At 49.3% G+C, this 27,577-nt stretch overlaps 1 protein-coding gene and 1 non-coding gene across 6 annotated transcripts in view; one reads left to right on the top strand and one right to left on the bottom strand.

Moving 5' to 3' along the window:
• CDK5RAP2 (CDK5 regulatory subunit associated protein 2) overlaps window positions 1-27,577 on the top strand; it is a 188,483-nt gene that overhangs the window by 98,301 nt on the left and 62,605 nt on the right. For all 5 annotated transcript variants that reach the window (XM_058672770.1, XM_058672766.1, XM_058672768.1 and 2 more), the window contains 6 exons: window positions 5,284-5,414; window positions 7,303-7,412; window positions 8,905-9,033; window positions 18,295-18,390; window positions 20,094-20,281; window positions 26,851-27,280. In XM_058672770.1, coding sequence (XP_058528753.1) covers window positions 5,284-5,414; window positions 7,303-7,412; window positions 8,905-9,033; window positions 18,295-18,390; window positions 20,094-20,281; window positions 26,851-27,280 — 1,084 coding nt within the window. The remainder of the gene's footprint in view (window positions 1-5,283; window positions 5,415-7,302; window positions 7,413-8,904; window positions 9,034-18,294; window positions 18,391-20,093; window positions 20,282-26,850; window positions 27,281-27,577) is intronic.
• On the bottom strand, window positions 14,496-14,644 carry LOC118759974 (U12 minor spliceosomal RNA). Its single transcript, XR_004996500.2, has one exon. It is a non-coding gene; the product is annotated as a U12 minor spliceosomal RNA (small nuclear RNA).

Genomic DNA, 27,577 nt, shown 5'->3' on the forward strand with positions numbered 1-27,577 from the left:
TGAACTGATTCAGCCTGGTCTGCCCCCAACCCATGCCAAATGTATGCCAGTGGGAAACTTTCCATGGCCTGTTCTGGGCTGTTTGCTATCGTGCTTCTTGTGCTTACCTGCTGGGTCTGTTTCCTGCCAGAGGAGTTGCCCAGGCTCCTCCTTCAGAACCTCTCCCAGTGCCAGATTTTGCGCATACCAGGGGGTCCATGAGCCAGCACCACTCAGTTCACCTCCTGTCCTAGCAGGAACAGTGGCTTTTCCTGACGGGCCCTCAGCCCAATCTGGGTCTTGCTGTTGGATGTTTCAGCCCAGCCACAGATGGTCCATACAGCTCCTACATGGCTCAGTAGGGGTTGAGACCCAGCCTAGTCCGTCCCACATCTACCCTGGTCCTCCAGAACAACAGAAGGTGTTGCAATCTGGCCTGGTCCGGTGCATCCAGTCCACACTTGTGCCAAGGGAGACTACAACTGTATCCCAATCAGAATGCAGCCCCCATTCCAGCCCATATGCCCCTTGGTGGGCACCTCAACTCAGCTAGGGTGTCGCCTTAGCTCCCCAACCAGGCCTGTTCCCAGCCATAGATCGTGCACATGGCAGTGGTTGCTCTGACTCAGCTTGGCTCAGCCCCTCACCTGTACCGACCCCTGCCTTAGACACTGTGGCCTAGCATCCCTGGCTCATGCAGATCAGTAGGTGCAAGAGCCTAGCTCGGCATGACCTGTGCTCCATCCTGGTTTCTAGTTTCGCTTGTGGGCTAAGGTTTGCTCAGTCCTGTCCGGTACACCCTGCTCCATTACCGATTCACACATTAGCCAGCTGTTGGAACGACTTTGCCCAGCTTGTCTGACCCCTAGGTCTGGACCACATGTTCACCAGCGGGAACTATGGCCCACCAGGGGAGTTTCCCAAGTTCCTCCACTTGATCCCCTCCCAGACCTAGTTCTCATACATGCCATTGGGTTTTAGTCCAGTGCCTGGTGAAGTCTGGCCTTCCATTTGGCCTTGTATGAGCTGGTAAACATTGGAGCCCGGCCCACCCCACACCCTATTCAGGATGCACATTTGGGTGCTGCTGCCTTGACCAGTCCAGACTGTTGTCAGTTCTTTAATCTGTGATTGATGGCAGGCTCCTTGGCCACACCTAGTTTAGTCCATCACCACTCTATCTCTTGAACTAACCCATGGGGTTAGAATTTCCATATGGTTTGGCCTACACATCCCCCACAGAATCTTCCCCCCGATATGGTTCTCAAGTGTGCTTGTTAATGTTATGGCCCTGCCTAATGTGACCGGTCTCCGCTGGGTCAGTTCTATTTCCAGCCCTGTCATCCACTTGAACCAATGGGAATTGTGTTCCAGCTCGATCCTGCCCACTTCATACTTGGTCCTCTGCAAACCAGTGGGAGCTGCAGCCTAGTTGGGGCAACTCCAGATAAACCCCCACCAGGCTTGCTCCCAGAAGGGGTTTCGGAAGAAGCCTCCGCCGCTGGGAGGGGCTGAGTTCCCAACCCCCAGCAGGTTCAGGCACGTGTCGTTTTCACTGCCTGGGGGCCGGGCCAGGGCCCAGTTCTGCAGAGGCCCTGTGGGTGGATGTGGTTGCCCTCTAGTGCTGGGTATCATCAATGGCTCTGAGTTTTTCATGGTTTTCTTAAAGAGTCACAACTTGATGGGACCGAGGCTGATGAGGGCTGTGACTAACAAGGATGCTTCAAGGGGTTGCTGTTCACCTTTACACTTGGGGTGCATTTATAGGGGGAGCAGACCTTGGCCCAGATCCCCAGCTGCGCCCCTCAGCAGCTCTGGGCTCTTGGGGGAAGCTGTTTCTCACTCTGAGTCTGAATCTTGAGAAAATTGCAAGATTGGCCCACATGAATGCCTACCTCCTGGTGTACCTGCTAGCCTGGTAACCTCTTTGTAGTGCTGTTTGGAAACAAGAGAGCATGCTGTGTGAGCAGCCAACATTGCCTCGCACAGAAGACATCCAGTAAATAGCGTGCAGGATAGCAACAGAATGAAGAGCTAATGCAGGCCCCACATCCGCAGCTGCCTCAACCTAGCATGTGGGGAGTCTCTGGACCGCCAGACCTTGCTGTATCCTGAGGGCCCAGGATGGCAAAGGAGGAGGAGGAGCTACCTTTTGTATGTTCACACTGCTCGCTGTCTGGAAGCTGGCACTGAAGGTGAGGACTCTGCAGAGTCAGGATGTGCTGTGACTAAACCTGGAGGAGGAGGGGAAGGAGGAAGGAAGCTCAGCAGGGCAGCTGGGTCTCCGTCACCTCCATTCTGTCCTCCCCAGCAGCACGGAGAAGTGGGCGGCCTTCCCCTGGTGTTACAGAAGTGGAGATGTGCTCTGGAAGATGTTCTGTGCATTAGCCGAGGCTCTGCAGTTCAGGATGGTCGGCGCTCCTGTCCCCAAGGCCTTCGCTGACGCACCCCCTGTGTCGTGGAGTAGCACAGTCTGTACCTCCCTGTAGCTCACGGGCTTGTGCCTGGGTTCCTGACTTTACTCAAACGTTAGCATCCCTGCCCTCTCTCACCCTAATTGTAATGATCAACAGTGTCTTCAGCCAGCCCCCTTTGGAGTACCTAGGTTTAATTCCCATCTCTGTCTCTCAACTCCAGCTTCCTCGGAGTGTGGCCTGGGAGGCATCGGTGATGCTTCAGCGGCTCGTGCCACGCAGGTGAAAGCCTGCATTGTGCCACTGACTGTCAGCTTAGGGCTCCTATTTTAGACATCAGGGAGTGAACCAGTACTGAATGGGAACTTTTTCTTTATCTCCACCGCTCAAATACATGTAAAGTAATGATAGTAATAAAATTCAAAATGTCTCCAGATGTTGCCAGATGACCCCTAACATTGCTTCCAAATACGGATTCCAGAAACTCATCAGGATCAGAAATTTGGGCTCGTAACCACTGTGCTTGTGTAGGAATAACTGGGGCATGAGGAAAGGGAGGTATGGTATTTGTTCAGCATCTGACCTATGTTAGGTACCATGCTAGGTTGTACCCCACATAGTGTCTCACTAAATTCCCAGAACAGTCTAGAAGGAAATGTACTCTTCCCATTTCTCAGATGTGCAGTTCAGGACTCGGGCTGATTCCCCATTTAGCCCACAGTCGTGGAGTTCCTTAGCAGTGCCATTCTGTTTTGAGCTTCCTTCTGGGACTCCTCATTGCTGCAGCTACCTCTTCTTCCTAAGCCTTTAGCCCCCGTTCCAGAAAGAAAAGATTGTGCACGGCTTTTGTTTCTTTCTGAGCAAAACACCCTTTGTTCCACCAACTCCTCACGCCTTGAATAGATCCTGGAGTTGGGAAAACAGAAGTGACAGGCACAGGAGCAGCGGTGGTGTACTTTTCACCCTGTCAGGAATGGAAGAGGGAGCGAAGCAGTTAGCTTTCCGCAGCCCTAATCGCAGGGGCTGCGCTAAAGCTGTCTCCTTTTCTTCCCTGGTTAAACGTCTCCAGCGCAGCTGCATCCAAGCGAGCGCTGTGCTGTGACACCTCTGTGTGGTTTTTCCATCAAGCCTTACAAATGGATCATCATGATCGTCTTGAAATGGAACTGGGAGCAGGTTGCTGGTGGGGCCCCTTTCCTTGCTTGAAGGCTGCCTTCACAGTGTGTTGCCCTCAACGCAGCAGGCATGGGAGATTAGACGTAATAGTTTATTTTCCTTCCAATATAGGTTGATTTATGTCTGCAGATCCATACATGGAGTGAGGACAAGTCTCTGAAGGGGAAGGGGGTCTTGAGTCTGGCAGGTGTGTCTAGTGTCAGGATTCCCAACCGTTTTAGGGTGTGGACACCCTTTTGAAAAATCTCAGGAACGTTTCCAGATGTTTTCCTATGGCAAAAAAAAACACATATTCATGAATTTTTACTGATGGTTTAAGATGTTGATGGAGCCTCTTAGGGGACTATAGGCCAGAAGTTGAACAGAGTGTGATGTCTTCCTTGGTGTTTAAAAAGTAGGCTTTGTGATTTGCTGATGTGCGTCAATAGTCTTAGAGATGCTCATATCCTTTGACCCAGTAATTGCACTGCTGGGAATCCTTCTTAAGAAAATAACCTGGAGGCTTTAGGCTCAGAGATGTAGGATGAGGCATGATTTATGCCTCTCAGCTGTCAGCAAAGTCTCAGGGCTTCTGTGAAAGCTGGATTTAAGCAGCCCCTCTCTCTCTAGGTTGCAGTTTTGAAAGCCCAAGTCTTTATCCTGCATCGGCACCATCCATGTAGCCACTGCCTTGGGCTGTGCAAATTTAGTTCCCTTTGTTGCAGGGAAACATTCAGTTCCATAGTGTGTTGGCTACATTTGACATACCTGGGCACATTTAGCTAGCTAATGGCTACTGTGTGCTCCTGTATCCGAAGGTGCTCTCATTGGGCTGTCTTGGTGAGGCCATGTTCTGGGGAGTGTGTGACCTGTTGATCCTGGGCTTCTGGGTTGAAGTATTAGTGTTAGGGTTTGTGTTAGGGTTGGGCTTCTGCTTCTACACAAGTTGTCTGTTACAGTTCCGAACTGTGTCACCTTGACCTTGAAGCCTGACCTGCTCATCTCTGCTCTCAGACTGTCCCTTCGTTCTGTGCACATTGCTGGTTAACCAGCCGGAGTGAACTTCAGCGCGTCTCTTCTCCCTCTTACTTTTGGCTCACTCTTCTCCCTGGCGCTCGTCCTTTCTAAACTATCAAACCAACACTTCAAGGGTCCTTTCTCCCTCACTTCTGGAGCCTGAGCACCTGCTGACTCCAAGAGGAGTCCCCCCTCCGTTTCCAAACCCACTCAAGGCCTTTTCCCAAATGGAAACACTCAGGAGAATTCAGCTATTCCCACCTATACGTTAGGTCTGTAACAGGACTGGATAGGATACAGCTGTCCAGCAGTGCGAGATGACTTAACTGGTGGGCTGTTGACCTGAGTTAATGCAATATTATTATTATTAACAATGGTGTTTGCAAATGACCTCCCAAAATGTAGGTAAATATTTAGTGAAGAGTACATAATTCAGTATTGTGTGCCCAGTATTATTTCAGTCTTGGAAAAATATAGGGAAGATTAGAAGTAAATACAGTCTGTTCTTTGCTAATTGGTAGTGAAATCGTGTCAATTTTGGTCTTATTATTTTACATTGTAACTTTTCTATAATAAACATGTGTTCTACTTTTGCAGCCAGAAAAACCCTGAAAACAAACCCACAGGTGGCATAAATATGACCAAGAAGGCTTGTGGGACTTAAGCTCTAATAGGTCTGTTTTTAAAGTTTCTGTATCTTTTGTTTTTTCCTACAAAGTGTCAGCAACCTGCAGGCTGAGTTAAACAACATCTTTGCCCTGCGGAAGCAGCTGGAGCAGGATGTGCTTTTGTACCAGAACTTGCAGAAGACCCTGGAGGAGATGATGAGTGGAATGCAGAGGCGGGAAGGTGTGTGCTCTGTCTTGATGGATTTCCCTTTGGGTTCCCAATGGGAGGGCCCTGGCTGACCTTGAAGAAAGCGTTAACAGTTGGTGAGAGGATGGAGAACACGCAGGGTTTCAGGTGGGGCTCGTTTTTGGGGTGACCATGTTGATCTCGTTCCTGTGTGGGTCCGGCTTCTGCCTTCCGTTGTCTGGCCTGCGGAAGGTCTGTGTCAGGATTGCTGGCTTGCATCTCTGCTCTTTCCTGTACCGTGTGCTGCTCTCAGCGCCGGGTCACTGCAGGGCCTGGCAGGTTCCTTCTTCTGCCCTCACTGGCCAGATGGTGCAGGGTGGAAGTGATTCAAGTCATCGTGGGGACATGGAAGATTCATGAACAAGGGGCTACAATGTGAGGGTCCTATGGGATTGTATTGCTTGTCTTGCTATGCCCATCACAGCAATACTTGATCCTGTCTCTCCCTTGGGGTCTCCTTCCTCACTGTGTCTGTAGCCCAATGCTTGGCACGTGCGGCAGAGGTTTATAACACTGTGTATTTGAGTGGTGGAATGAGAGCGAGGTGGAGAGAGATCCTCCATCTGCCGGTTCACTCCGCAAACGACCACAGCAGTCCCAGCTGGGCCCTGAGAAGCCAGGAGCCAGAATCCAGCCTGTCTCCCACATAGGTGGCAGTGATTGAAGTACGGGCATCATGGTTTGCTGCTTCTCGGGCTCATTAGCAGGGAGCTGGATCTGATATGGAATGCTGTGATTGCAAGTAATGACTTAGGCTGCTGTGCCAAAATGCTGACCCAGGTTTGCCCTGCTTGAACACCTACTGTGTGGAAGGCACAGTACTAGACCCTTCTTGTCGCTGACCCTTACAGTCATCCCATTGGTTAGGGTCAGTAGTCACTTGATTTCACAGATGAGGAAGCTGAGGCTGAGCTGAGAGGTGAGCGGTTTGAGTTGCCCTGATCTGAGCGAGGCTGTTGTTCATTAAAGTTAGGTTCTTTGGGGTGGTCCTTGCATATTAGGTCGGGTGGTATCTGCATGTGCTTCACTGGATAATGTCACCCCCTCTCTCTCTCTCTTCTTCCCTCTCTGCTTCACCTGTTAGAAGGTGACGTTTGGGGGGCAGTGTTGTGGGCTGGCAAGTTAAGCTGTTGCCTGCAATGCCAGCATCTCATGTGGGCACTCATATGCTCCACTTCTGATCCAGCTCCCTGCTGATGCACCTGGGAGCAGAGCAGAAGATGGCCCAAGTGCTTGGGCTGCTGCCACCTTCATGGGAGACCAGGATGAAGCGCCTGACTTCTAGCTTTCTCTTGACTTGGCCCAGGCTGTTGAGACCATTTGGGGAGTGAGCCAGTGGGTGGAAGAGCTCTTTCTTTCTATCCCTCTGTCCTTCTCAATCTGTAATACTGCCTTTCAAATAAAAGAAAGAAATCTTAAAAAAAAAAAAAAAGAAGATGCTTGCTGTGCAGGAAGCCGTGCCTGGTGTGCTTGCTCTGGGATGGTAGAGTACACACAGGTGGCACTTGTCTCCTTGGAGTTCTACCCTGGAGGGTTACATCGGTTCTACCCTGGAGGGTTACATCGGGTTTTCTTGTGTTCTCACCTAACCAGAGTCACTCCCTGTTTAAACTGGAATCACCAAGTGTGTGTGTGCACCATTCAGAGTGCGCTCTGGGTGTACAACACCGGATATGCAAATTATAACTCAGCTCCTGGGGGTGCCAGCTCGTGGAGAAGGGGAATTTGCTGCTGCTGCAGAGGGAGTCTTGAGCACCCCGTGGTCCTCCCCGACCCATTGCAGAGGCTCAGATGGACTGCACTGGGGTCAGTTGTGGGTGTGTCTGTTTCTGATCATTTTTCCTCCACCGCCCTCCCAACCTCTTTTTGTTTCTTTTGGCAGAAGAATCACTTTCACTTTATAGTGATCAAACATCTTACCTCAGTATTTGCCTTGAAGATCACAGCCGGTTGCAAGTGGAGCATTTTTCCCAAGAAGAACTTAAGAAAAAGGTATCACCGTGTGCACTTGCAGTGTGTTTTCTCAGACTGTCGTCCCTCGGGCTCCTCATCGGAGGTGTGAGGTTTTGGAAGCCCCTCTCCTGTCATGTCGTCCCCTGCCTTTCTCCCTGGGGATCCTTGCTCCTCCGGAGCCCTGAGTGGGCTTGCCCTCCCCTCCCCATGTCCTGAGCCCTCCTCCTCAGGCTGCAGGGCCAGCCCGGGTTTCACTGCTGCGGGGTTGACTTAGCCACCTTCCTCCCCCGCCAGGTCGTTGCCCAGGTCAGTGTTGTTTCCCTGCAGGTTGGCTACGATCTGACTGCTCATCTCTGGGCTGGGAACAGCTTATATCAGTGACTGTGTCTTATCTCTGTTTCCCTGGCATGCATAGTAGTAGGAGAAAATAGCTTTGGGACTAAATAAAGTTTTTGGTTTAATCAGGAGATTTTTTTTTTTTTTTAACTGGAAAGGCTTTTCCATCTGTTGATCTCAGGTGTGGTTTCCAGATTCTGAAAACCACTGTTAAGCACAGGAAGTGTGAGCCCAGGGGAGACTGGGGTTTATTGTGCAGCTGCGCCCCCCGAGTGCGCCTTAGCCGCTGTTCTGGTAGGGAGGCAGCCACGGGGGCGGCTAGGTGCATGAATTGCAGAGGCGGGAGCTGCAACAGCCTGAGGCTCGCTGTAGACTTTGTGGAAAGTCAGATTGGGGAAGTGTGGGCCAGAAGCCGCGAGGCGGCGGAAGGAAACGTGTGGCCGGAGTCAGGGTAAGAAGCAGCTCGGGGGATTCGCCCTTGGCGTTTACGGAGTCAGATGTTCTTGTTCTCCTCACTGTACCTGTTTGAGGCTCTGCTTCCTGGTCCTGTCTGAATGTGTTGGACATTGACTCTGAGTAGCACGGGTGCGGTATCCATGCTTGGAAATGATTGACTACTGGGGACTTGAAGGCGGTGGGGAACCCTGGGGATGTCTGCCCAGCAGCTCACTGCGTTGTATCCTGGGTCCCTTGTTCTGAAATGGATCTGGGCTCCTCTGCCTGGCTGCATCCTAGGGTTGTTCTCAAGGGTGATTGACTAAAACGTGTAGGAGTTTTAGCGGCTGTAAGGTACTTTTTCATCATTCCTGGTATTGCCAGGTAGGTATTCAGCAGTTGATGTTGTACAGCAAGGCCTCGGTGGCCTTTGCCTTCGGAGGGTCCCGAGCACAAAGCAGGTGATGTTGACTGAACACTGGCATCGCCAGGTGCTGAGGTGCGTGGTGACCCCCGCCACGTTCAGTTCTCACAGTAACTGCTCTGCACCTCAGAGCAGGCAGCTCGCTCAGGAGCTGTCTTGAAGCCAGGCCTCTGGGGTTAAGAACTGGTGCATTCAAGGCAAAAGGTCCGGTTCTGGCAGCCTGCTCAGTGCGAGGCTGCAGCGGCTGCTTGATGGTAAGGCCTGGGTGTGGGGGCATGGCTGGGGGAAGCGGAGTCGGCCGTTGTCCTCAGGCCTGTCCCTGGTTCTCTTCTGTAGGTCGGCGACCTGATACAGCTGGTGAAGGAGCTGTACGCCGACAACCAGCACCTGAAGAAAGCCCTTTTGGATCTCTCCTGCTTGAGTCTCCAGGGAAATGACAGGCTCGAGGCAACAGAACCAAGAGAGGTAAGAAGAAATTTTGTTATCTTGAGTGACTTAGACAAATCTTAACAGCCCCAAAGATTTTTGAGGACTGAAGCTGTGGCAGTTCCTGCGTTGTGGCTGAGGTTTTGGGGCCCCGGTCAGGTCTTCCCACAGGCCTTCCCCGGCTGGGTCACTTCTGATGTATTTTGATGCTTCTGTGTGGTGCAGCCATGGTGTCTGTGCTGCAGATGGCACACTTAGCTAAGTGATCTGGTCTCAGAGGGAAATGGAGAATCGCCATCTACTCAGATAATTTGGGCAGTGTAGATGCAGCCTTAATGGATGCATTAATAAATAAAGTCAGGTGAGAGGGCTTCAGAGTGGTGAAGATGCTGCTGGGACACCCACATCTCATATTGGAGTGCCTGGATTTAAATTCTGGCTCTGTCCCAAGTCCAGCTTTCTATTAACCAGCACTCTGGGTCCAGCAGGTGGTGGCTCGTGGGATCGCATCCCTGTTGCCCACGAGGGGGTGGGGTGGGGGAAAGCGTAGGTTCACTTTCTGGCTTGGACTTGTCCCAGCCCTGGTCTGTTCTGCGCATTTGGAGAATGATCCAGCAGTTGAGAGAGCTTGCTTCCTCCCCTCCCCTCCTATGTTTCCCTCTCTCTTCCCCCTCCCCCCTCCCCTTTACCCTTCCATTCTCTCTTCTTTTGAAATAAATAAATAAATATGTTAAAAACTCAACAATAAGTTAATGGAAAACTTGTATCTTGAAAAGACTGTGACTTTAAAAATTAATTTCGAAGAGTTATTGAGTTAATTTCTTAAATATTTATTTTGAAATGTAGGACCCACCTGGGTCTCCTGTGTGGGTGGCAGGGCCCGGGCGTTAGGGCAGGCGTGCCCCGCTGTCCAGGTGCCTTAGCAGGGAGTTGGGCCGCAGGTGGAGCAGCTGGGAGGCTTGGGCTGCTGCTCGTGTGGGATGCCGACATTCCAGGTGGCAGCTTAACCTTCTGTGCCACAATGCCAGTGCCAGTGAGGCTGGCACTGTGGCTCAGCAGGCCAGTCCTTTACCTGCAGTGCCAGCAACCAATATGGGTGCCGGTTCTAGTCCCAGCTCCTGCTCTTGTGATCCAGCTTCCTGCTTAAGGCCTGGAAAAGCGGCGGGGGATTGTCCAAAGCCTTGGGACCCTGCACCTCCATGGGCAATCCAGAGGAAGGTCCTGGCTCCTGCCTTCAGCTCAGCTCAGGTCCAGCATTGCAGCCATTTGAGTGAACCAGCAGAGGAAGATCTCTTTCCAGCTCTCTGCCTCCTCTCTGCAAATCTGTCTTTAAATTAAAAATAATTTTTCTGCTTTTCACCAGAATAAACTTATACTTTTGTTATGTGGTTTCCAAGAACTTTCTGAAGTCTTTTTTTTTTTTTTCTCTTAATACTCTTCTCTGTCAGAATCTATGCTGTGCACTGGAAGGACCCTGCAGTTACGTCACTGGCAAGGGGCGCCTTGCTTCCTCCTTTAAGCCTCCCCCTTAGCCCACCTTTCTCCCGGGTAAAACTGGGCTGCATGCACCTTCTGTTTCAGAAGCCCAGAGCTGTTCTCACCTAAAGCTCACGAAGGCCTGTGTGTGTTAGGGTCCCTGCAATACAAAATTAGGATCTCCTTACACAGGGTTGTCTTGAATCAGCCTGGAGCACAGGTAGGTGGAGCTCTCACACACACTGCCACGTCATTTCCTGAGAAAAGATTTGTCAGCCTGCAGCTGTCTCCTCCTCCTGTCAGAGTGGGAAAGACTCAAAAGTGCTTAGGCTGTGCTCTGGCCATCTGCTCTTGGAGCCAGGGAACATTATCGATCGTTGCCTGCAGGGATCCGGATAATTTGGAAAACCAAGTGTCCCCGCAATCCCTTTAGGGAGCCACAAGGCTCCTGCTCTGCTTCCTCCCGGGCGGCATTTTTAATAAGCAGCTTGTTCTTCACTGACTTCATTTGAGTCGTAACTGGCGAGGTTTTGTTTGTTCATTTGCCCTTTGGAAAAAAAAAATCTGTTAAATGTCCCATTATGCCCTTTTTTCCCCTGCCTACTCAGAGATCTTAATACCAGCCGATTCAGATTTGAGTCATTTGTCAAATTGCACTTCGATTTGATGTTCCCTATGAATAGCCTTGTCCTTTCGAGCCCCGCTCCGCATCTTCCCCCACAACGGGCAGCGTGATGGATGTGCCCGTGGTGATCTGGAGCCAAGGGAGGAGTGGGAGTGAGAGCTGAGGGTGGGATGCTGGAGAGGGGAGCCCGCAGTTCCCCAGGGCTGCCCATGCTCTCCTTCAGCGAGAGTCCAGGACGAAGCAGACTGAACTGCTCAGCTTGCCCTCAGTGTTGGCTGCAGACTGGGGGCTGGGCACGACTCATGTTCCCTGCAAACCTGTGAACCAGAAAAGGAGAGGAAAGAAGGGGATGTATTTTATGTTTTTAAAATTCAGTATTTTCCCCCAATATTTAATTAACTGATAACATTACCTAACCTCGGGAACACAGAGAAAAGAAATTGCCCCTCATCTTGTCACTTTAAAGCAGGCACAGTTTATTAGCATGTTGGACTGGTCCTCCGGTATTGGCGTGTATGCGTACGTGCACGTACAAGCTTACGCTGGTTCTTGCTTCTCCGTTTGCGGTATTTGCTAGCATCTTATTCCGTCTTGTGAATGCACTGAAATTTAACTAACTGCCTTGCTTTTGTTAAGACTGTAGATTGTTTTCAGTGAGTCACTGTTTTAAAATATATAATGAGTGTCCTTGGACACAGATCTTTGTCTGTGTTTAGGGATTTTTTTTTTCACACCATGCATTGTTACCCAGATATGTAATTACTGGGTTAAAGGAAGATATTTAATCCTCATAAAAATTGGTTTTCAAGGGGACTGGTGTGGTAGCTTAGTGGCGAACGTCCTTGCCTTGCACATGTGGGATCCCACATGGGCCCCGTTTTGTATCCTGGCTGCTCCACTTCCCTTCCAACTCTTTGCTTGTGGCCTGGGAAGGCGGTAGAGGACAGGCCAAAGCCTTGGGATCCTGCACCTGCATGGGAGATTTGGAGGAAGCTCCTGGCTCCCGGTTTCGGATTGGCTCAGCACCGACTATTGTGGCTACTTGGGGAGTGAATCAGTGGATGGAAGTTCTTTCTCTCTGTCTCTGCTTCACTCTGTAAATCTCACTTGCCAATAAAAATGAATAAATCTTAAAAAAATGGTTTTCATAGATAATTCTCCAACAATATCTAATTTTTTTTAATTTATTTTTATTGGAAAGGCAGATTTACAGAAAGGAGAGACCGAGAGAAAGATCTTCCATTCACTGGTTCAATCCATAAATGGCTGCAATGGCTGGAGCTGAGTTGATGTGAAACCAGGAGCCAGGAGCTTCTTCCGGGTCTCCCATGTGGGTGCAGGGTCCCTAGGCTTTGGGCCATCCTCTACTGCTTTCCCAGGCCATACCAGGGAGCTGGATGGAAAATGAAACAGCCAGGATACAAACCAACACTCAGATGGGATCCTGGCATTGTTTGTAGGTAGAGTTTTAGCCACTTGAGCCACCATGTTGGCCCAATATAAAAAGGAAAAAATATATATCATTTGAAAGAGAGAAGGAAAACAGAGATCTTTCATCTGCTCGGTTGCTCCTCAGTGGTCACAACAGCCAGTCTCTGGGCTTGGCGGAATCCGGGAGCCAGGAATTCCATGCCCGTCTCCCATGCATGCTGCTGGCAGGGCCCAAGTACGTGGGCTGTGCTCTGTGACTTCCATGCACATTAGCAGGACGTTGGATTAGAAGTAGTGTGTCTGGGACTGGAACTGGCACTCTGAAATGAGGAAGCTGGCATCACAAGCAGTGGTTTAACTTGCTACACCACAACTTTTAATTTGAATTAAGGGTTAAGTATTTGAGGCCCCTAATAGAGTTAGTTTCTGGTGTAGAACCCCATAAGCTGGAGACAACAGCATCTGTTCCCTGCAGACTGGGAGTTCGCTCAGCTACCTCCAGGCAGCAGCGCATCAGGAGCAGTGGGCAGTCATCATTTTGTCTCTGCAGTTGATAGGTCTAGCGAAGCTGCCTGTGGGAAGGAAGCCTGTGTGTGGCTCCTGGTTTTGGAGGTTCATAGGTCGAAGTTGGCCTGGCCTCTACTGGGGCTGGGTGCTGGGGGCTGGCATCTGTGTGTGAGTGTAGAGTGGTTCCCATGTGAGCTAGGGGCAAGTCTGTCCTCTGAGCTCGTGTCTATTTTTTTTTTTTAATTTTTTTTTTATTGGAAAGGCAAATATACAGAGAGGAAGAGAGAGAGGAAGATCTTCTGTCCAGTCTTTCACTCCCCAGGCGCCAGCAATGACCAGAGCTGAACCGGTCCGAAGCCAGGAGCCTCTTCTAGGTCTCCCACGTGGGTGCAGGGTCCCAAGGCCTTGGCCATCCTTGATTGCTTTCCCAGGCCACAAGCAGGGAGCTCGATGGAAAGCCACTGAGACTCGAACCGGCACCCACATGGAGTCCTGGTGCATGCAAGGCGAGGACTTTAAGCCTTTATGCTACCGTGCCGGGCTTGTCTGTTTTCATCAAGCCACCCTTACTCGGTCCTAGGGCATTCACCACAGCCACTCCATTTAATATAATCACTCCCAAAGCCCCACCATCCTGCTAGCATGAAACAGGGCATCAAACCTTTAACATGGGCTCCTGGAGGACACCTGAACGATTACCCAGGTCATGGCAAAGAGGTCTCCTGTGGCTTTAGTGTCCGTTTAAATGATCTCTGGTGTGATTGCTCTGGTCTTTTTATGTTTGTTTGCTAGTCATTAGTTTACGTGGAGCATCACCATCCAGTCAGGGCAGTGAGCATCAGTAATAGCCATGAACTCTGCAAGACACATGGAGCTGTCACATCTAAGTGATGCGATCTGTGTCAGGTGGATTGCAGGTGCTCACAAGAGTTCATTGCTGTGGTTATCTACGTCTGTCATTACTTGGATGGTCACAAAGCAAAATATTCTTTTTAACATGGAGAGAAAACCTGAGAAAAGGGACAAAATTTAATTGAACTCAGTTATGTGCAAGGCTGTCATGCTGAAGAAGAAGTAGACCTTGTGTGAGCCTGAGAGGACAGAAATGACCCTAAGAAGTAGGAGGTGCTTGTTGATTACTCCGTTAGAGTAATATTAAAATGGGTGGTTTGTTGGAATAGTTACGTTTTCATTAAAAGGAGGAACCCACTAACAGTTGAACTGTTTAACATGATTTAACAACTTTCTTTGTTAAGATTTATTTTTACTGGAAAGTCAGATATACAGAGAAGAGGAGAGACAGAGAGGAAGGTCCTCCGTCTGCTGATGCACTCCCCAAGAGGCCACAATGGCCGGAGCTGAGCCGATCTGAAGCCAGGAGCCAGGAGCCTCTTCTGTATTTCCCACATGGGTGCGGGGGCGTGTGGGGGAGGGTGTAGGGGGAGGAGGAGAAGAAGGCGGATGGGCAGATTACAGCTTCGAGGCATCCCACAAAGTATGCAGGTCACCTTAGGGATGACCTTTACCGGCCAAAAATTTGTCTCCCAGTAGCAGTGAGAATTCGGGCGTGATCCTGAATCGTTATTTTCCTTACTCATAAGTTGAAGGCATCTGGGTTAACATGATCTATGAAGCCAAGGCAGCAGTGCCTGGCCTGTAGCATGTGCTCAGTAAAACAGCGCTTTTGAGGTGTTGTTGCTGCTAAAGAGGAGCATGCGCCTGTGTTTCCCGGGGACCTCATTAGCAATGTAAGAACACCTGATGCTTCTGTGCTGAGGGTTACTTTGTGCAGTAAGAGCAGAGGTGGGACACAGAAGTAGAGGGGCAGCTGCTGTGGAGTGAAGGTGCTGGGATGCTTCCTGGAGGAGGAGGTTAAGGAAGAACGGCACAGGACGCAGGATGAAACAGGAGGGAGTGTGGTGGTTCAAGGAGGGACGGGTCCATGATGAAGAGAGACACGGCTTTAATCGAGAAGTCCCAAGTCACGCAGGCAGCGCAGTTTCATCCGAGGGGTGCCCAGAGCCCACCTGCCTTAGCTGGAGGGGTGAGATGGGGAAGGAGGTGAGGCTAGAGCTGGTTGACACTTGGAGGGCTGGAGGTCGCTGCTGCACTTGGCGGCAGGGCTGAACCAGAGCTCAGCGGTGCGGCTTGTAATGCTTCCTCGCATCTGTCGCTGTGTCTCTGAAAATTGGTTAAGTCACGTACGGTATGAAAAGCATCTCTGTGTGTCCACAACCTTTCGTTTTTTGACCACTGTTAGAACCTGAAGAGTTTACTTTTAATTTTCACCAGGTCTGCAGGTGCAAAGAGGAGTGAGTTTTTATTTCATTGTCTGCAGAATGGTGTGGTTGTGGTTCCAGAAAGCAGAGCAGCTGTGGTGCTTCTGCTGTTTTGTGCTGCAGTGACATGTTGACAGGTGTCAGCAGTGCCTTTCTCAGGCAGCCTGGGGGGAAGCCCTTCTCCTGTTTATGGAGCTGGGGAGCGGCTTCTCACTTCTCCCCCTGCATCCCCTGTGGACTTCCCTCTTGGATGCATAGGCCTTTGGGACCTTTTGTGTGCAGTTCATGGATAGCCAACGAAAGCCATACTGCAGAGGACGAGAAGTGATCCTTTCCAGAAGCTTCTAGAAAGGCAGCAGGCTCCATGACAAGAGCTGAGGCTCAATCCAGGGAGACTGATTCTCTTAAAGATGGGAGAGAATTTACCCAAGCTGCTGTTCTGAAGAAAGCAGACACAGTGAAGAGAACCTAATTTTATAGTGAATACATGTATATACTCAGCACCTCAAGTCTGCAATGTTTCCCATATATCATTATTACTTTCTGATTTCTTTGATGACTTTTCGTCGAAATTACAAATATCAGTATACCTGTGCTTTGCTTGAATTCTTCAGACTGCATATCTTTAACTTCAGTATAAATTTATAGCTATTTCTTGGGAAAGATTTATTTATTTATTTGAAAGAGTTAGAGGGAGACCGGAGGTCTTTTATCTGCTGGTTCCCTCCCCAGATGTCTGCAACAGCAGGGGCTAGTCCAGGCCGAAGCTAGGAGCCAGGAGCTTCATGCTTGTCTTCATGTGGGTGGCAGGGGCTCAGACACGTGGGCCAACCCGTGCTGCTTTGCCCTGGTTGTTCCTAGGGGGCTGGATCAGATGTGGAGCAGGTGGGACGTTGTCAGTGCTGGTAATACAGGCAGGCAGTGAGTTTACCTGGCACACCACAACTGCAATTCCACATAGTTATTCTTTTAGGGGTAAATTTACATGCAATAAAATATATATGTTGTCAGCCTACATTTTATGTTTTGTGAATGTGTTACCCAAACCCCTTCTCGTCGGCCTGCTCCCTCCACCCCCACTGCTCCTCTAGTTTTGTTCCGTTGTGAATTAATTTTGCCTGTATTGTATCTTCACAAAAATGTATTACCCAGCATATTCTCTTTTGTAGAAGCATCTTTCACTTGGTATCTTTTTGAGGTTCATCCGTATTGTTATGTGAGTCAGCCATTTGTTCCCTTTTATGCTAAATAGTATGGTTTGAGTATCCCTGATCCCAGATGCTTGGACTAGTAGTGTTTCAGATACGGTATTTTTCTCAGAGTTTGGAGTATTTGCATGGATTGATTGAGCATGCTGAAAATCTGAAATCCCAAATACCTCTAAATCAAAAGCAACTTGAGTGTAATGTCAGTGTTTAAAAAGTTTGGGATTTCAGGGGCATTTTAGAGTTTGGATTGAGATAGTCCTCATTGTTTGTATTACTTGAGAATGTTTTGGTGATGAAGGAAGAAGCCTGCGGGTGAGCTTTGTAAGTGGATATGCGTTTAATAAATGCATTTGCCTGGGTCTGGTCTGGCTAATGCTTGCTAGAATTGTTGGGTGTGGAGTTTGATCATCAGTTTCCAGGTTTGGGTGGGAATAGGTTGTATGTTTTTATAAGATGACTTTTGGAAGTCACCTTCCTTTGTGTTTTTCTTCTAAAAGGGAGATCAAAATTTAAGTTGAGCTGGAAGTTGTGGGAATGATTGAACAAATGCAGATATTGATGTCCAAGTGCTGAGAGAGCCACAGCATCACCCGTTTCCAGATGCCAAAGTCACCTGTCGCCCTGTGGCTGTCTTACTTTCAGGTGGAACTGGCCACTTCAGTGGTGTCATGACGTTGTGCTGTTGCTCAGAGCAGTTTTGATTCACTCTCTTCCCCATGTTGGGGGCATTTGGTTAATCTGGGCATCTTGTGAATAGTGTTTCTGCTCTTCCGTGGAGCTGAGATCTGCCTCTCCCGAGAGTCGCAGTGTCCATTCTGTGGAACGCAGACTGCAGAGGCTTGGGGATGTATGTTTCTGTAAAGCATCAAGGATTTATGCCATTTTTATAAATAACTTCCTTTAGCAACTGTGGCAATGTTGCTGAGCTCTTGTCCGTCTCAGCAGTGTGGCAGCTGAGCCAGCCTCTGCCCGATGCTAAGTAGGGACCGAATACATGAATAGGCACAGCATAAATTTCATTTACTGCTCTCTCTAATGTTTTCAATTTCATCAATACCCATTTTCCAAAATTGTGTTACTTTTTTTTTAAAAAGATTTATTTATTTTTATTGGAAAGGCGGATATACAGAGGAGGAGAGATGGAGAGGAAGATCTTCCGTGCAATGGTTCACTCCCCAAGTGAGCGCAATGGCCGGTGCTGTGCCAATCCGAAGCCAGGAGCTTTTCCGGGTCTCCCACGCGGGTGCAGGGTCCCAAGGCTTTGGGCCGTCCTCGACTGCTTTCCCAGGCCACAAGCAGGGAGCTGGATGGGAAGCATGGCTGCCGGGATTAGAACCGGCACCCATATGGGATCCCGGCACGTGCAAGGCGAGGGCTTTAACCACTACGCTATCCTGCCGGGCCACACAATCGTGTTAGTTTTATATAATCTCAGAGTGAATTTAGTAAAAGCAAGAATGGCAGTGGCATTAACAGCATATTTCTACTTACGGTAGCTCAGGAACAACCGTGCACAGGCAAGGGGGAAATGCTTTTTATTTCTTGGGAATTTTTGCTTAAATTAGACTCGATCCCAGGCAGCTGTGCATGATTTGCCAAAACTAGTAATTCTAACTTTGGTCAATTTTTATTTCATGGCTTTGGCGTTTGTTTCTGCCTCGTTTGTATTTTTTGTTTCACATTTTAAAAAAGGACATCACTGACTTACTCATGCGTAGTCATGCTGCATGCTTTTTTTGGGTTGCCTTTTCATGTCATTCCATGCCTCATGTAGCTTCTGGCTAGCCAAGAGGACGAGGATGCGCTCAGAACTGAAGAGGATGACAGAGCTCATTTGCTGAGTGACCAGCGTTTGCAGCCGAGTGACGAGGTAGGGACGCGGCGCTTGACTCATCATTGCATCCTCTCCACTCTGTGCCCAGCCCAGTCTTCCAGCCTGGAGTGAGTTGAATGCGTGTTCTGTTTGCTGCACCTGCACTGAGTGCCTGCTGTATGCCAGTGGAGAGCCAAGAGATGAGGTCTTCTCTCGGAAGTCCCGGGCATGCAGGTGCACATCAAAGTGGGCGGTTGTAGAAGAGCAGGGATTGGCTGTCGGACCTGGAGAGCTGTCGAGAGAGCCGACGCACTGCAAACTCTGGCCTGTGAGGGAAGTCAGTGGAAGAACCCAGACAGGAGCTGCATCGTGAAGGAGGCCACTGATGGGACACAACTCTCCTTCTCAGGTGTCGCCTGTTGCCGTCTGGTCTAAAACCTGCTTCATTTCTTCTGGGCCTTGGGAGAGTTGGACCCCCTTCCTCAAGCAGTGCTCTTCAATCACACTGACAGCAAATCGTCCCCTGGCTCGAAAGAATTCCAATGCGTTGGGCGTGGTGGGAGCTAGAACACTACAGAGTTGTCATTTTTGGCCTTAAAAGTGTTACAGTCTGTGAAGGCATGAGTGAGAGATTATTGAAATGTAGATAGCTGGGGAGAGCACAACCATTAAAAGTAGGGACTTTGGAATCCGCCAGACTTGATTGGGATTCTTGACTTTGTCACCGTTTATCTCTGTGACCCTGGCAATACCGTGCTTAACCCAAGCATACTCAGTGAGGACGACACCACTTCTTTTGTGGATTATTGGGAGATTGCCGTAGAAAAGCATGTAATAAGTGCTCAGTAAATGATGATAATTAGTGTTTTTATTATTAATTCTAGACTGTTCCTTCCTTGGCGTTTGCTTATTTGATGGATTTAATAAAGAAGTTGGTGGCAAACAACACCCTATAAATAACAGCTCGTTTGTGTGAGTCTTGTCTCCCATTTAAAAATCTTAATCATTTCACCAGGCTGGCGAGAGAGGGGTGATCCTAGCGCGTATATCACCAGCAGCGATGAAGGCAAGAGGAGTTATTTATAGACTGGTACAAGAAATTTACAGCTTGGGTTGGGGGGAAGGAAGAATGCTAATTGTGGCTTCCCGAGACATGTCCAACACAGGCTTTAACCAGCTGCATCCTTGATACCACTCCTCTGGGATCCCCTGTGACCCAGGAAGGTGGATCCATAAATAACATCTTCATGGGAATTAGGAACTCTCCACCTTCCTAATGAGACACATCTAATCCATTTTAATTAGTATGTGTCTATAGAGAGTATGCCGGATTGCTCATATATAATGAGGAGGAAGTATTGTAAGACACATACAATGACCATTCACAGTGTTGCTAATGACTAGGGCACCATACCCCATCACCTTCTGAGAAAGAACTAAGGAAAGTAGACCCTGGGGTGGGAGAATGCACCTCCAGGGTGCACCTGTAGCAGGTAAGACACTTAGCCTGAGATGATCGTCCTTGTCCCAGTCACCTCAGGAGGTGGCATCACGATCCCCATCTATAAAGGAGGAGGCTAAGATTGGGGAGCAGGGATGTGTGAAGTGAGTATGGCCCTGTGTGCCTGTGGACCCTCTGGGTTTTCTCTCTGGCTTACTTGCCCTCACTCATCTGCCCTCTACCCTCGCTGCTCGTCTCTCCTCCAGGTACCCCCTTTCCCACCACAATTCAGTGTTTGACCAGATATTGTCATTTGCAGGTTCTGGAGGACTATCCCAAAGGAGGCGGCAAAAATGGATATTTAAGGGCCCCCAGTTCCAGTACTGTAGACTACGATGGACCCCACAAATCTTTCTGCCCCGGAGAGCAGAGCCTAGGAGAAGGAGAGCTCATGAGGCTTCTTGCTCCTTTCTTCAATGAGAAGGCCGTGTTGTTACTGGAATCCAGGTAGACGCCGGGCCCAGGCCTCGCTTTGTCCTCTTGTTTGAGGGGAGAACAGACTCCTTTTGGTAAATGGATTTAAATGATGGTGCTGTGTAATTTAGCCAAGTGAGCTCCTAAAATGGCTTGCAAGGAACCTTGCCAGTCACACAATTAAGTAATTAGACTGTGTGCTCGCGACGGTGAGGGGCCCCAGCAGGGCCACTGGAAGCCCAGTCTAAGGAGGGGAGGAGGGTTCCTTTGAGCGTTCCTCCTAGGAGCCCTGGGAAGGGCTGTCTGGCCAGCAGGGAGGTGGGGTCAGCCCTGCCAAAATCTCCTCCAGCTTCCCTAAGAGCTGAAAAATACTGTTGTAATTCCAACTCTGCTATTCCCTGTTTGGCTGGAACCAAAATTCACTGCTCATTAGACCAGCTGGGGGTCATTCCTGTGTGAGAAGTACCATGGTTTGTTTTTCTTAAAGCAGAAAGGAGAAGCAGTCTCTACGTTTGTAGTTTTCAAAGAAGTTCTTTGGGAACCACTTATGCCCTTTGTCTATCCTTCCTCATTTGTCCATAACAGCTTCCTGGGAGTTAGAGTCAGAAAAAAGCGTGCTGTCGTTGCCCAGTGCCTCCATTTACCTGCGAGGAGTAAGGAAAAAATGTTGGTGAAATGTAGCTGGCTTCAGGGCTGTGTCCAGCCAACATTTTCCATTTTCTTCTGGCACGAATAGAGGGAGTAGCTGCTGCCCATAACTCTTGGCAAGAGGGAGGAGGCCTAGCAGGTCGTAGCATCAGGGGCCCTTCCTTAGCCAGAGGAAGGATTGGAGCGTTCTGCTCTGTGCACACAGCAAAGCAGTCCTCCCCTGGTCCCGGACAGGTGTGTAATGTTTTGCTACATGAGTCCTCTTTGGGGACCATGCACGGTTTCTGTTCTGGGAGCTATCGCAAGGAATTAGATGACCACAAGGAATTGGGTGCTTGAAAAGCGGCAGGCTTGCTAGACAGCTTTTCATGAGAGCTAAGTGATACCTCTTCCCCTCCTGGGGACCATGAAAGTTTGCACTTGGGGATCGGAGCTGGGGAAGAATTGCAGTGGGCTGTGACGGGAATGAAGCCAAAGGTGTGGTGTGTGTGCCTGGGTCCTCTAAAGAAGCAGAATCGCTAAGATATGCTTACCAGTATGGGAAGAGGGATTTGTTAGGGTCTCGTGGCAGGTGACAGGTTGCACAACAGGTCATCTGTATGCTGGGTCGCCGACCCAGGGAAGCCCAGGATACGGCTGTGAAGGCCGAGTGCCAGCAAGGGGGCAGCAGGTGTGGCCCTGGAGTCCTAGGCTGACGTTGAACAAGAGCCAGCTCTCTCCGTCTCAGTGACAGCTCCAAACAGCTTCCCGTTAAGTTCCCCCAAGACCCCCAGCCCATTGGTGGTGCCTGCTTGTGCCACCCTCAGAGACACTGTTGAAATCCCACATTTCCACGTGTCATGCAGCGGAGTTTACACCAGGGACTGAGCTAGGACAGTGCGTGTGCCTCTCTCCCAGGGCAGGAACATATTGGCCCTCACCCATTTTGTCAGGCAAGCACACAGCCCTTGATCTTCCCATCGTCTGGGAGAAGCTCCAAATCTACATTTTTAATGTGCTGATTTTTCAAAATTTAGGCTCGGTTGCAGTCTTAAAGAAAGCTCTTTGTGAGCCAGCACTGCTGACAAGCTTGTGACATCAGCTGTTGGGGTGCCTGTTCCCTCCCAGCAGCCTGTAGTGCCTTTCCAGAGACTTGCACACCATGCTACCCTGTTCCAGTGTGAGAAAAGACTTTTTTACTCCAGCCCAAATCTGCTGCCGAGTCCTGGTTTCTGCGGCCGTCCTTGCTGTGTATCACTGGCTCCGTGTCAGCGGGGTCCGTGTTTAGTGCCTTGGAAAATGCAGGGTTTGAGAGCCAAACAGACCTGGGCTCTAATCCAGCTACACCATTTAGATCTTAGGCCATATCTCCCCATCTTGGTTTCTTCGTCTGTACAGTGAGGGGTGATGGTACTTATTTACCCCATAGGGATCCTGCAAGGATTAAATAAATAATGGCCCTAAAGTATAGGTCCAGATCAGTCCTAAGTGGGGTTTTGGTGATGTTATTGTTTAAATTGTGCCCGGCCAATTATTCCTGCTCTTTTGTGCTAACCCCAGTCTGTGAGCTACAGCAGCTGGCCAGTGATTTGTGCCTCTGTATCCATTTCTGAGGCACAGTCTAGTGATTCCATGTAGGGCTCTGATGGACTTTGGACTGAGGCTTGCCCTTAGTTTTTGCGCCACCTGCCACCTTGGAGAGCTCTATCCAGGACCAGAGCCTCCTGTAGAGGAGTTGGGTCCTAGGAGCAGCTGCGATTTGGCTTACGTGTCCACCCAACAGTTGGAAATGGCTTCTACGGTAGTTTCTTTAGGTTGATTTTGTATTGCACTTGACCAGGCAGACCAACTCGTTTTTTTTTTTTTGTTTTTTTTTTTTGGAAGATCAGTTCATTTATTTGGAAGTTTTATGTATGTATGCATCTATATACTCCCACACCCAAGTATGCACATAGATGTATATGTGCATATATGGATGTGGGAGTATATGTATGTGTGTACAGAGAGAGAGACCATCAGCTGGACTGGAAGTAGAGCAGCTGGAACCGGCACCCATATGACATGCCAGTGCCGTAGATGGAAGCTCCATCCACTGGGGTGCCACAGCCCCAGCCCTCCAGCTCCTTCCTGGAGGTGGAGTGAGAAGCTTAGCCTGGGGCCTGGTCTGGCTGACTGGTCCCTTGTCTCCCTTGATGTTCGCTCTCTGTGCCATTCCCAGCCCCCTCTTCCAGCTCATTTGGTTTCCATTCCCTAGAGAACATGCCTGAGGATTTTACTCCTGTGTTTTTTGTTCATCTTTGCAACCTAAAATTAGATGTGATATTTGATAGCTGAAAAAAATTATAAAAATTTGAAAAGGGAGCCCTTGGGGCTGATATGATTAAGTTTTTTTTCTTTCTTTAAGGCTAATATAATCTTGATTCCACATGCATTTCAGCCACTGCCCCATTTCTTTATTCCCCTTCAAGGCAAGATTTCTCAAATCATCTATATTCACTGGGTCTGCTTTCTCCCTTCTCTCCTTTCTTTATCCCATTCCAAATGTGTTCATACCCTTTTCTCTACTTCTCAAGGTCAGTGGCAGTGTTCAGGCGGCCAGCCTCCCTGCGGCCATGGCCTTTCTTTGGCCTCTGCTCTTTCCCGGCGCCCTTTACTGGAGGATGGTGGTGTCACGGAGCCGTGTTCAGAACCCACTGCTTTCTCTGTCACCTCTCTCCTGGGGCTTTAGAGGGTTGGGTGAGGCTCCCCGGCGCACACCTACAGCACAGCGCAGTCCTCTCTTCAGATCACTATTCTTATTTTATTCTAAGATAGGTGCAAACTCATTGGAAGGTTGTTTATTATTGTTGTTGTTAAAGGTACTATTTTAATTTATACAGATAGGAGCTGTCAAATGCATAAATTAATAATAATAATAATAGTAAACAGCTATATAGCCTGTGCTTTTCTAGTCACTGGATCTTGGGGACACCGACCTCTCGATTCCTTGTTGCCGCCAGAGGGCCTGGCGATTGCCAGCCGTTTTGTTTGTAAAGTGGATGCACGTGACTGGTGGTGTCTCAGCTCGACGTCGGCTCTGTCGAGAGGCCTCTCCCAAAACCCCTTCCAAAGACACTGTTTCTTTGCTTTGTCTCAGGAGTCTCTTCCTACCCCTCTTCCTGTCTCCTCTGTTTCCTTCCTTCCGATTTCTAGCACTGCCCATCACCTCACATTGCTATCTAGTTCTCAATGTCTGGATGACTGTCTTCTCTTTAATGAAAAGTAGGCTCTATTGTTTTTTGTTTGTTTCTGCCAGCATACATTCCCGCTGCCTTCCGTGCCAAACGGGAGCCACTCAGTGTTCAGTGAGTGCACAGGCAAGAGCTCAGCATCACAACCCAAGCGCAGTGTTCTTTTGGGTTGTTCCAGTCTTTGCTGTGCCATTTCCCTGAGGGTTTCCTGAATCTTTTGGGGCCCATTTCCTCATCTGTCAAGTGGTACGAGTGACAGCGCATGTGTTAGGCACTCAGTGTTTGTCCCTTTCCTTTGCTGCTTGTGCGTGACCGAGGAGCTCAGGCAGGGCGCATAAACAGTATTTGGGCCTCTGCGAGACCCTTGAACTGAACCATTCGAAAGGTCCTGATTATGGTGACAGCTTAATGAGTCTGTTGTTCAGATTTCTAGCAAAGTAATACTTCAAATGTTTTATTTTAATAGCACCACCACTTTAGGATATTACAATGGCCTTTCCACCACCTTTACTACCCATTTGTAAACTCTTTCCTGGATTTTATTGTATGTTGTTGGGTGGTGAGTAATGGTTCTACTTTGGCTAGCTGAATAACAATTGTCATTATTATTTTTTTAATCTACATTTAAGAAGAAGGAGGCAGGAAAATTTAGTTTAACATCTCCTGGTGCTTGGAATACCAGAAATGTTTTTAAAGCTTGAGCTTACCATGGCTTAAGATGGTTTGTACAATCTATTAACAGCGCAAAAATGCAACATGCTTCTTAATTTTGTTGTTTGGGCTTTATTTTTTTTAATCCCACTTCTTAAAAACCTTGAGTGGAATCCCTCATTCTTGAGGTTTTTGTCTTTTCATGTGTGATTTTTTCTGCAGCTCCAGTTTGCCTGTGCTGTCTGCTGGGGCTGCCCCAGGCTTGCCTTTTCCCTTGGCTCTAGTTTTGGGGCTGTCCTGACTTGGCCTTCTAGAACTTTACACCGACATTTATCTGGCTCCTTTGGCACACTGGGAGTTGAGTTCCCCTGCTTTCTGTAAAGGGCAGTCTTCCACCACGACCCCTGCTTGTGGCCATGGGATTTCTCTTGTGCTTTGGATCTTCAGGTACTTTATTCTGATTTTTGAGTTGTGTAGTGTACTTAAAGTACTTTGTTGCTACATACTGTACTGCTGTGATCAGAATAAGACGGGAGGAGCCTCTCGCGTGCGCACACTGTCACCTTGTAGGGATATCTGCTCTTTCCCACCAGCCACAGCTGCCTTCCCCAGGCTTGCATGTGACATTTCAGGTCTTCAGGGCTAGTGTCACTCTGTGGCATGCAGGACTCTTCATTTCTCTCCTGCCTAGCTTCGCAGCCTCATTTCCTTGTCCTTGACTTGCATCTTGTCCTGACTCTGCATCTCAAATCTGTTTGTTTCTTTTCCAGGCTTAGGCTCTTACCCCCTTCGCCAGCTGGCTTTGTATGGACTGTGGAAACCCTCTGCTGACAGTCTGATTGTGGCCCCAGGTGGCACACTTTGGGATAATTGTTGGCAGCCCTCTCAACCCCCCTACCATGCCTGTGTTTCCATTTGTATCTCATAGGGTACCAATCTGTTTCCATGTCTGTCTCTAAAGGTTTCCAAGGGCAGTCTGGTGTCTTTGGTGTTCTCCTACAGGGCCTGGGCCACGAAACACAGTTAGAAAGGAGTCTGCTTCCACTGTTCCATGCCAGGCATCATACCAGCTGTGGTATATGCTGACTTGGTTGTGGTTTCCTGAAAGCCAGAGCCTGAGATCCTAGCTTGGTACCAACACCAGGGAACAGGAGTGAGGGCTTAGGGAGAATAGGAAGGGAAGGGAAGCCAAAGCCATCAGGGTGTTACTGACCTGATTTCTGCTGTGGGCAGCTGGCACCATGCTGTTGGGCAGACCCTGAGAGTCTGTGCAGGATGGTTATGGGAAGGCCCCCGCCTTGGCTCTCTTGCCTTTCTGGTTGACGGTTTCCCCCAAAAGTGACAGCTCCTCCATCCTTCCCCCGGTGTCTTGCTGACTGCCTCAGAGCTTCGGTAAGAGCAGCGATGAATCCATGGGAGTTGTCCACACAGCTTCAGCTGAAACCAGAAGTGATCAGGGGCAGGTGGCAAGGAACATGGGAAGCCTCTGCCACCCAGACACTATCTTGTCTAATTCTCACAGCTGTCCTATGGAGGGAGGGAACCTGCTTGCGGAGAGTCACACTTAGCATTCAAAGCCATTTTGTCAACGTACAGTGTGTTCTCCACTGAGCCTGCCTGCATGCTAATAAAACAGCCCTTTGTTAACATCCGCTGGGGCACCAAGACGGTGCAGGTCACGATCTTAGCCATATTCATCCATCAAAAGCCACAACTGCTGCTGGAGGTGGGACTGACCCAAGGGTCGTGAAACGGGGGTTGGGGATGCTGTCATTGTCATGGACACCTTGTGAGCCTCTTGGCTCCTGCATTCTTGCATCCATGTGACCCACTAACTCACTTGCTGTGTACCTTCCATCCCACTAATTCTACTCTTCTTACACATAGAGTTGATGTGGCAGTATCTGTCTTGCTGGGTTCTTGAGGTTATCTAGGATAAAGTGTTTGGCATGGTTCCTGGCTCATTACAGTACTCTGTTTTGTTTACACAGAATCAGAGTCAGAGTCTGTTGGGGGAACATGAAAAGCTGAGCAGGGGAGAAGGCATAAGAAGAAAACTTAGTTCTTCCCTTTTCTCCTCTTTTGGAAAAACAGGCCAGACCTTGTGAAAGTGCTATGTGAGCTGTTTCTGGAGAGAATTCAGCGGACAGAGCAGGAAGTTTCTGGAGAGCACTTCGATGAAAAGACTGAAAAGAGAGAACTGGTGGCTCTCTCACAAACAGGTGGACTCGACCATCTTCTCCAGGCCAGTTCGCTCTTCGTGATGCAAGATGAGCTGAAGTCGTGCCATGGGACACAGCTGGTGAAGGCTGGCGAGGCGTCTAGGGTCGAACTGAGAGATGCCTCAGTGCAGACCCTGTCCATGGAAGGCAGCCAGCCCGGCTTAGGACAAGAAGGAGAGAGAGAGACTTGCGAAGAGAAACCCACAGATGCCTTAGTCCCCAAGGAGCCTCAGCTGGAGGCCGTGGGTGGGATCCCAGGGCAGCAGACCCCTTCCCTCTCCTTCCCCAGTGCCTCTAACAAAGTAAGTTTTTTCATGTGTTCATTATGTATATGTTCTATTTGAGCACCCCACCACTTTCTGTCATTTTTAGTTTCCTTCTGTGCCTTTGCTCTCGGAGCTGTGCTACTGTCCCGTCCTCCTCCTCCACTTTCATCCTGCAGTCGTTCCTCCTTGACCCCATCCTCTCTCACTCATCTGCATATCCTGGGGGAGTCCTGCCTGCAGTCCTGCAGCTTGCTCTTCCGTGTCCGTCAGGACCACCTTTCCCTGTATCAGCAGTGCAGCATTGCGTGGTGGGGACGTGTCAGAATTTATACA

This window comes from Ochotona princeps, chromosome 14 (genome assembly GCF_030435755.1).
Source record: "Ochotona princeps isolate mOchPri1 chromosome 14, mOchPri1.hap1, whole genome shotgun sequence".
NCBI classification, from domain to species: domain Eukaryota; kingdom Metazoa; phylum Chordata; class Mammalia; order Lagomorpha; family Ochotonidae; genus Ochotona; species Ochotona princeps.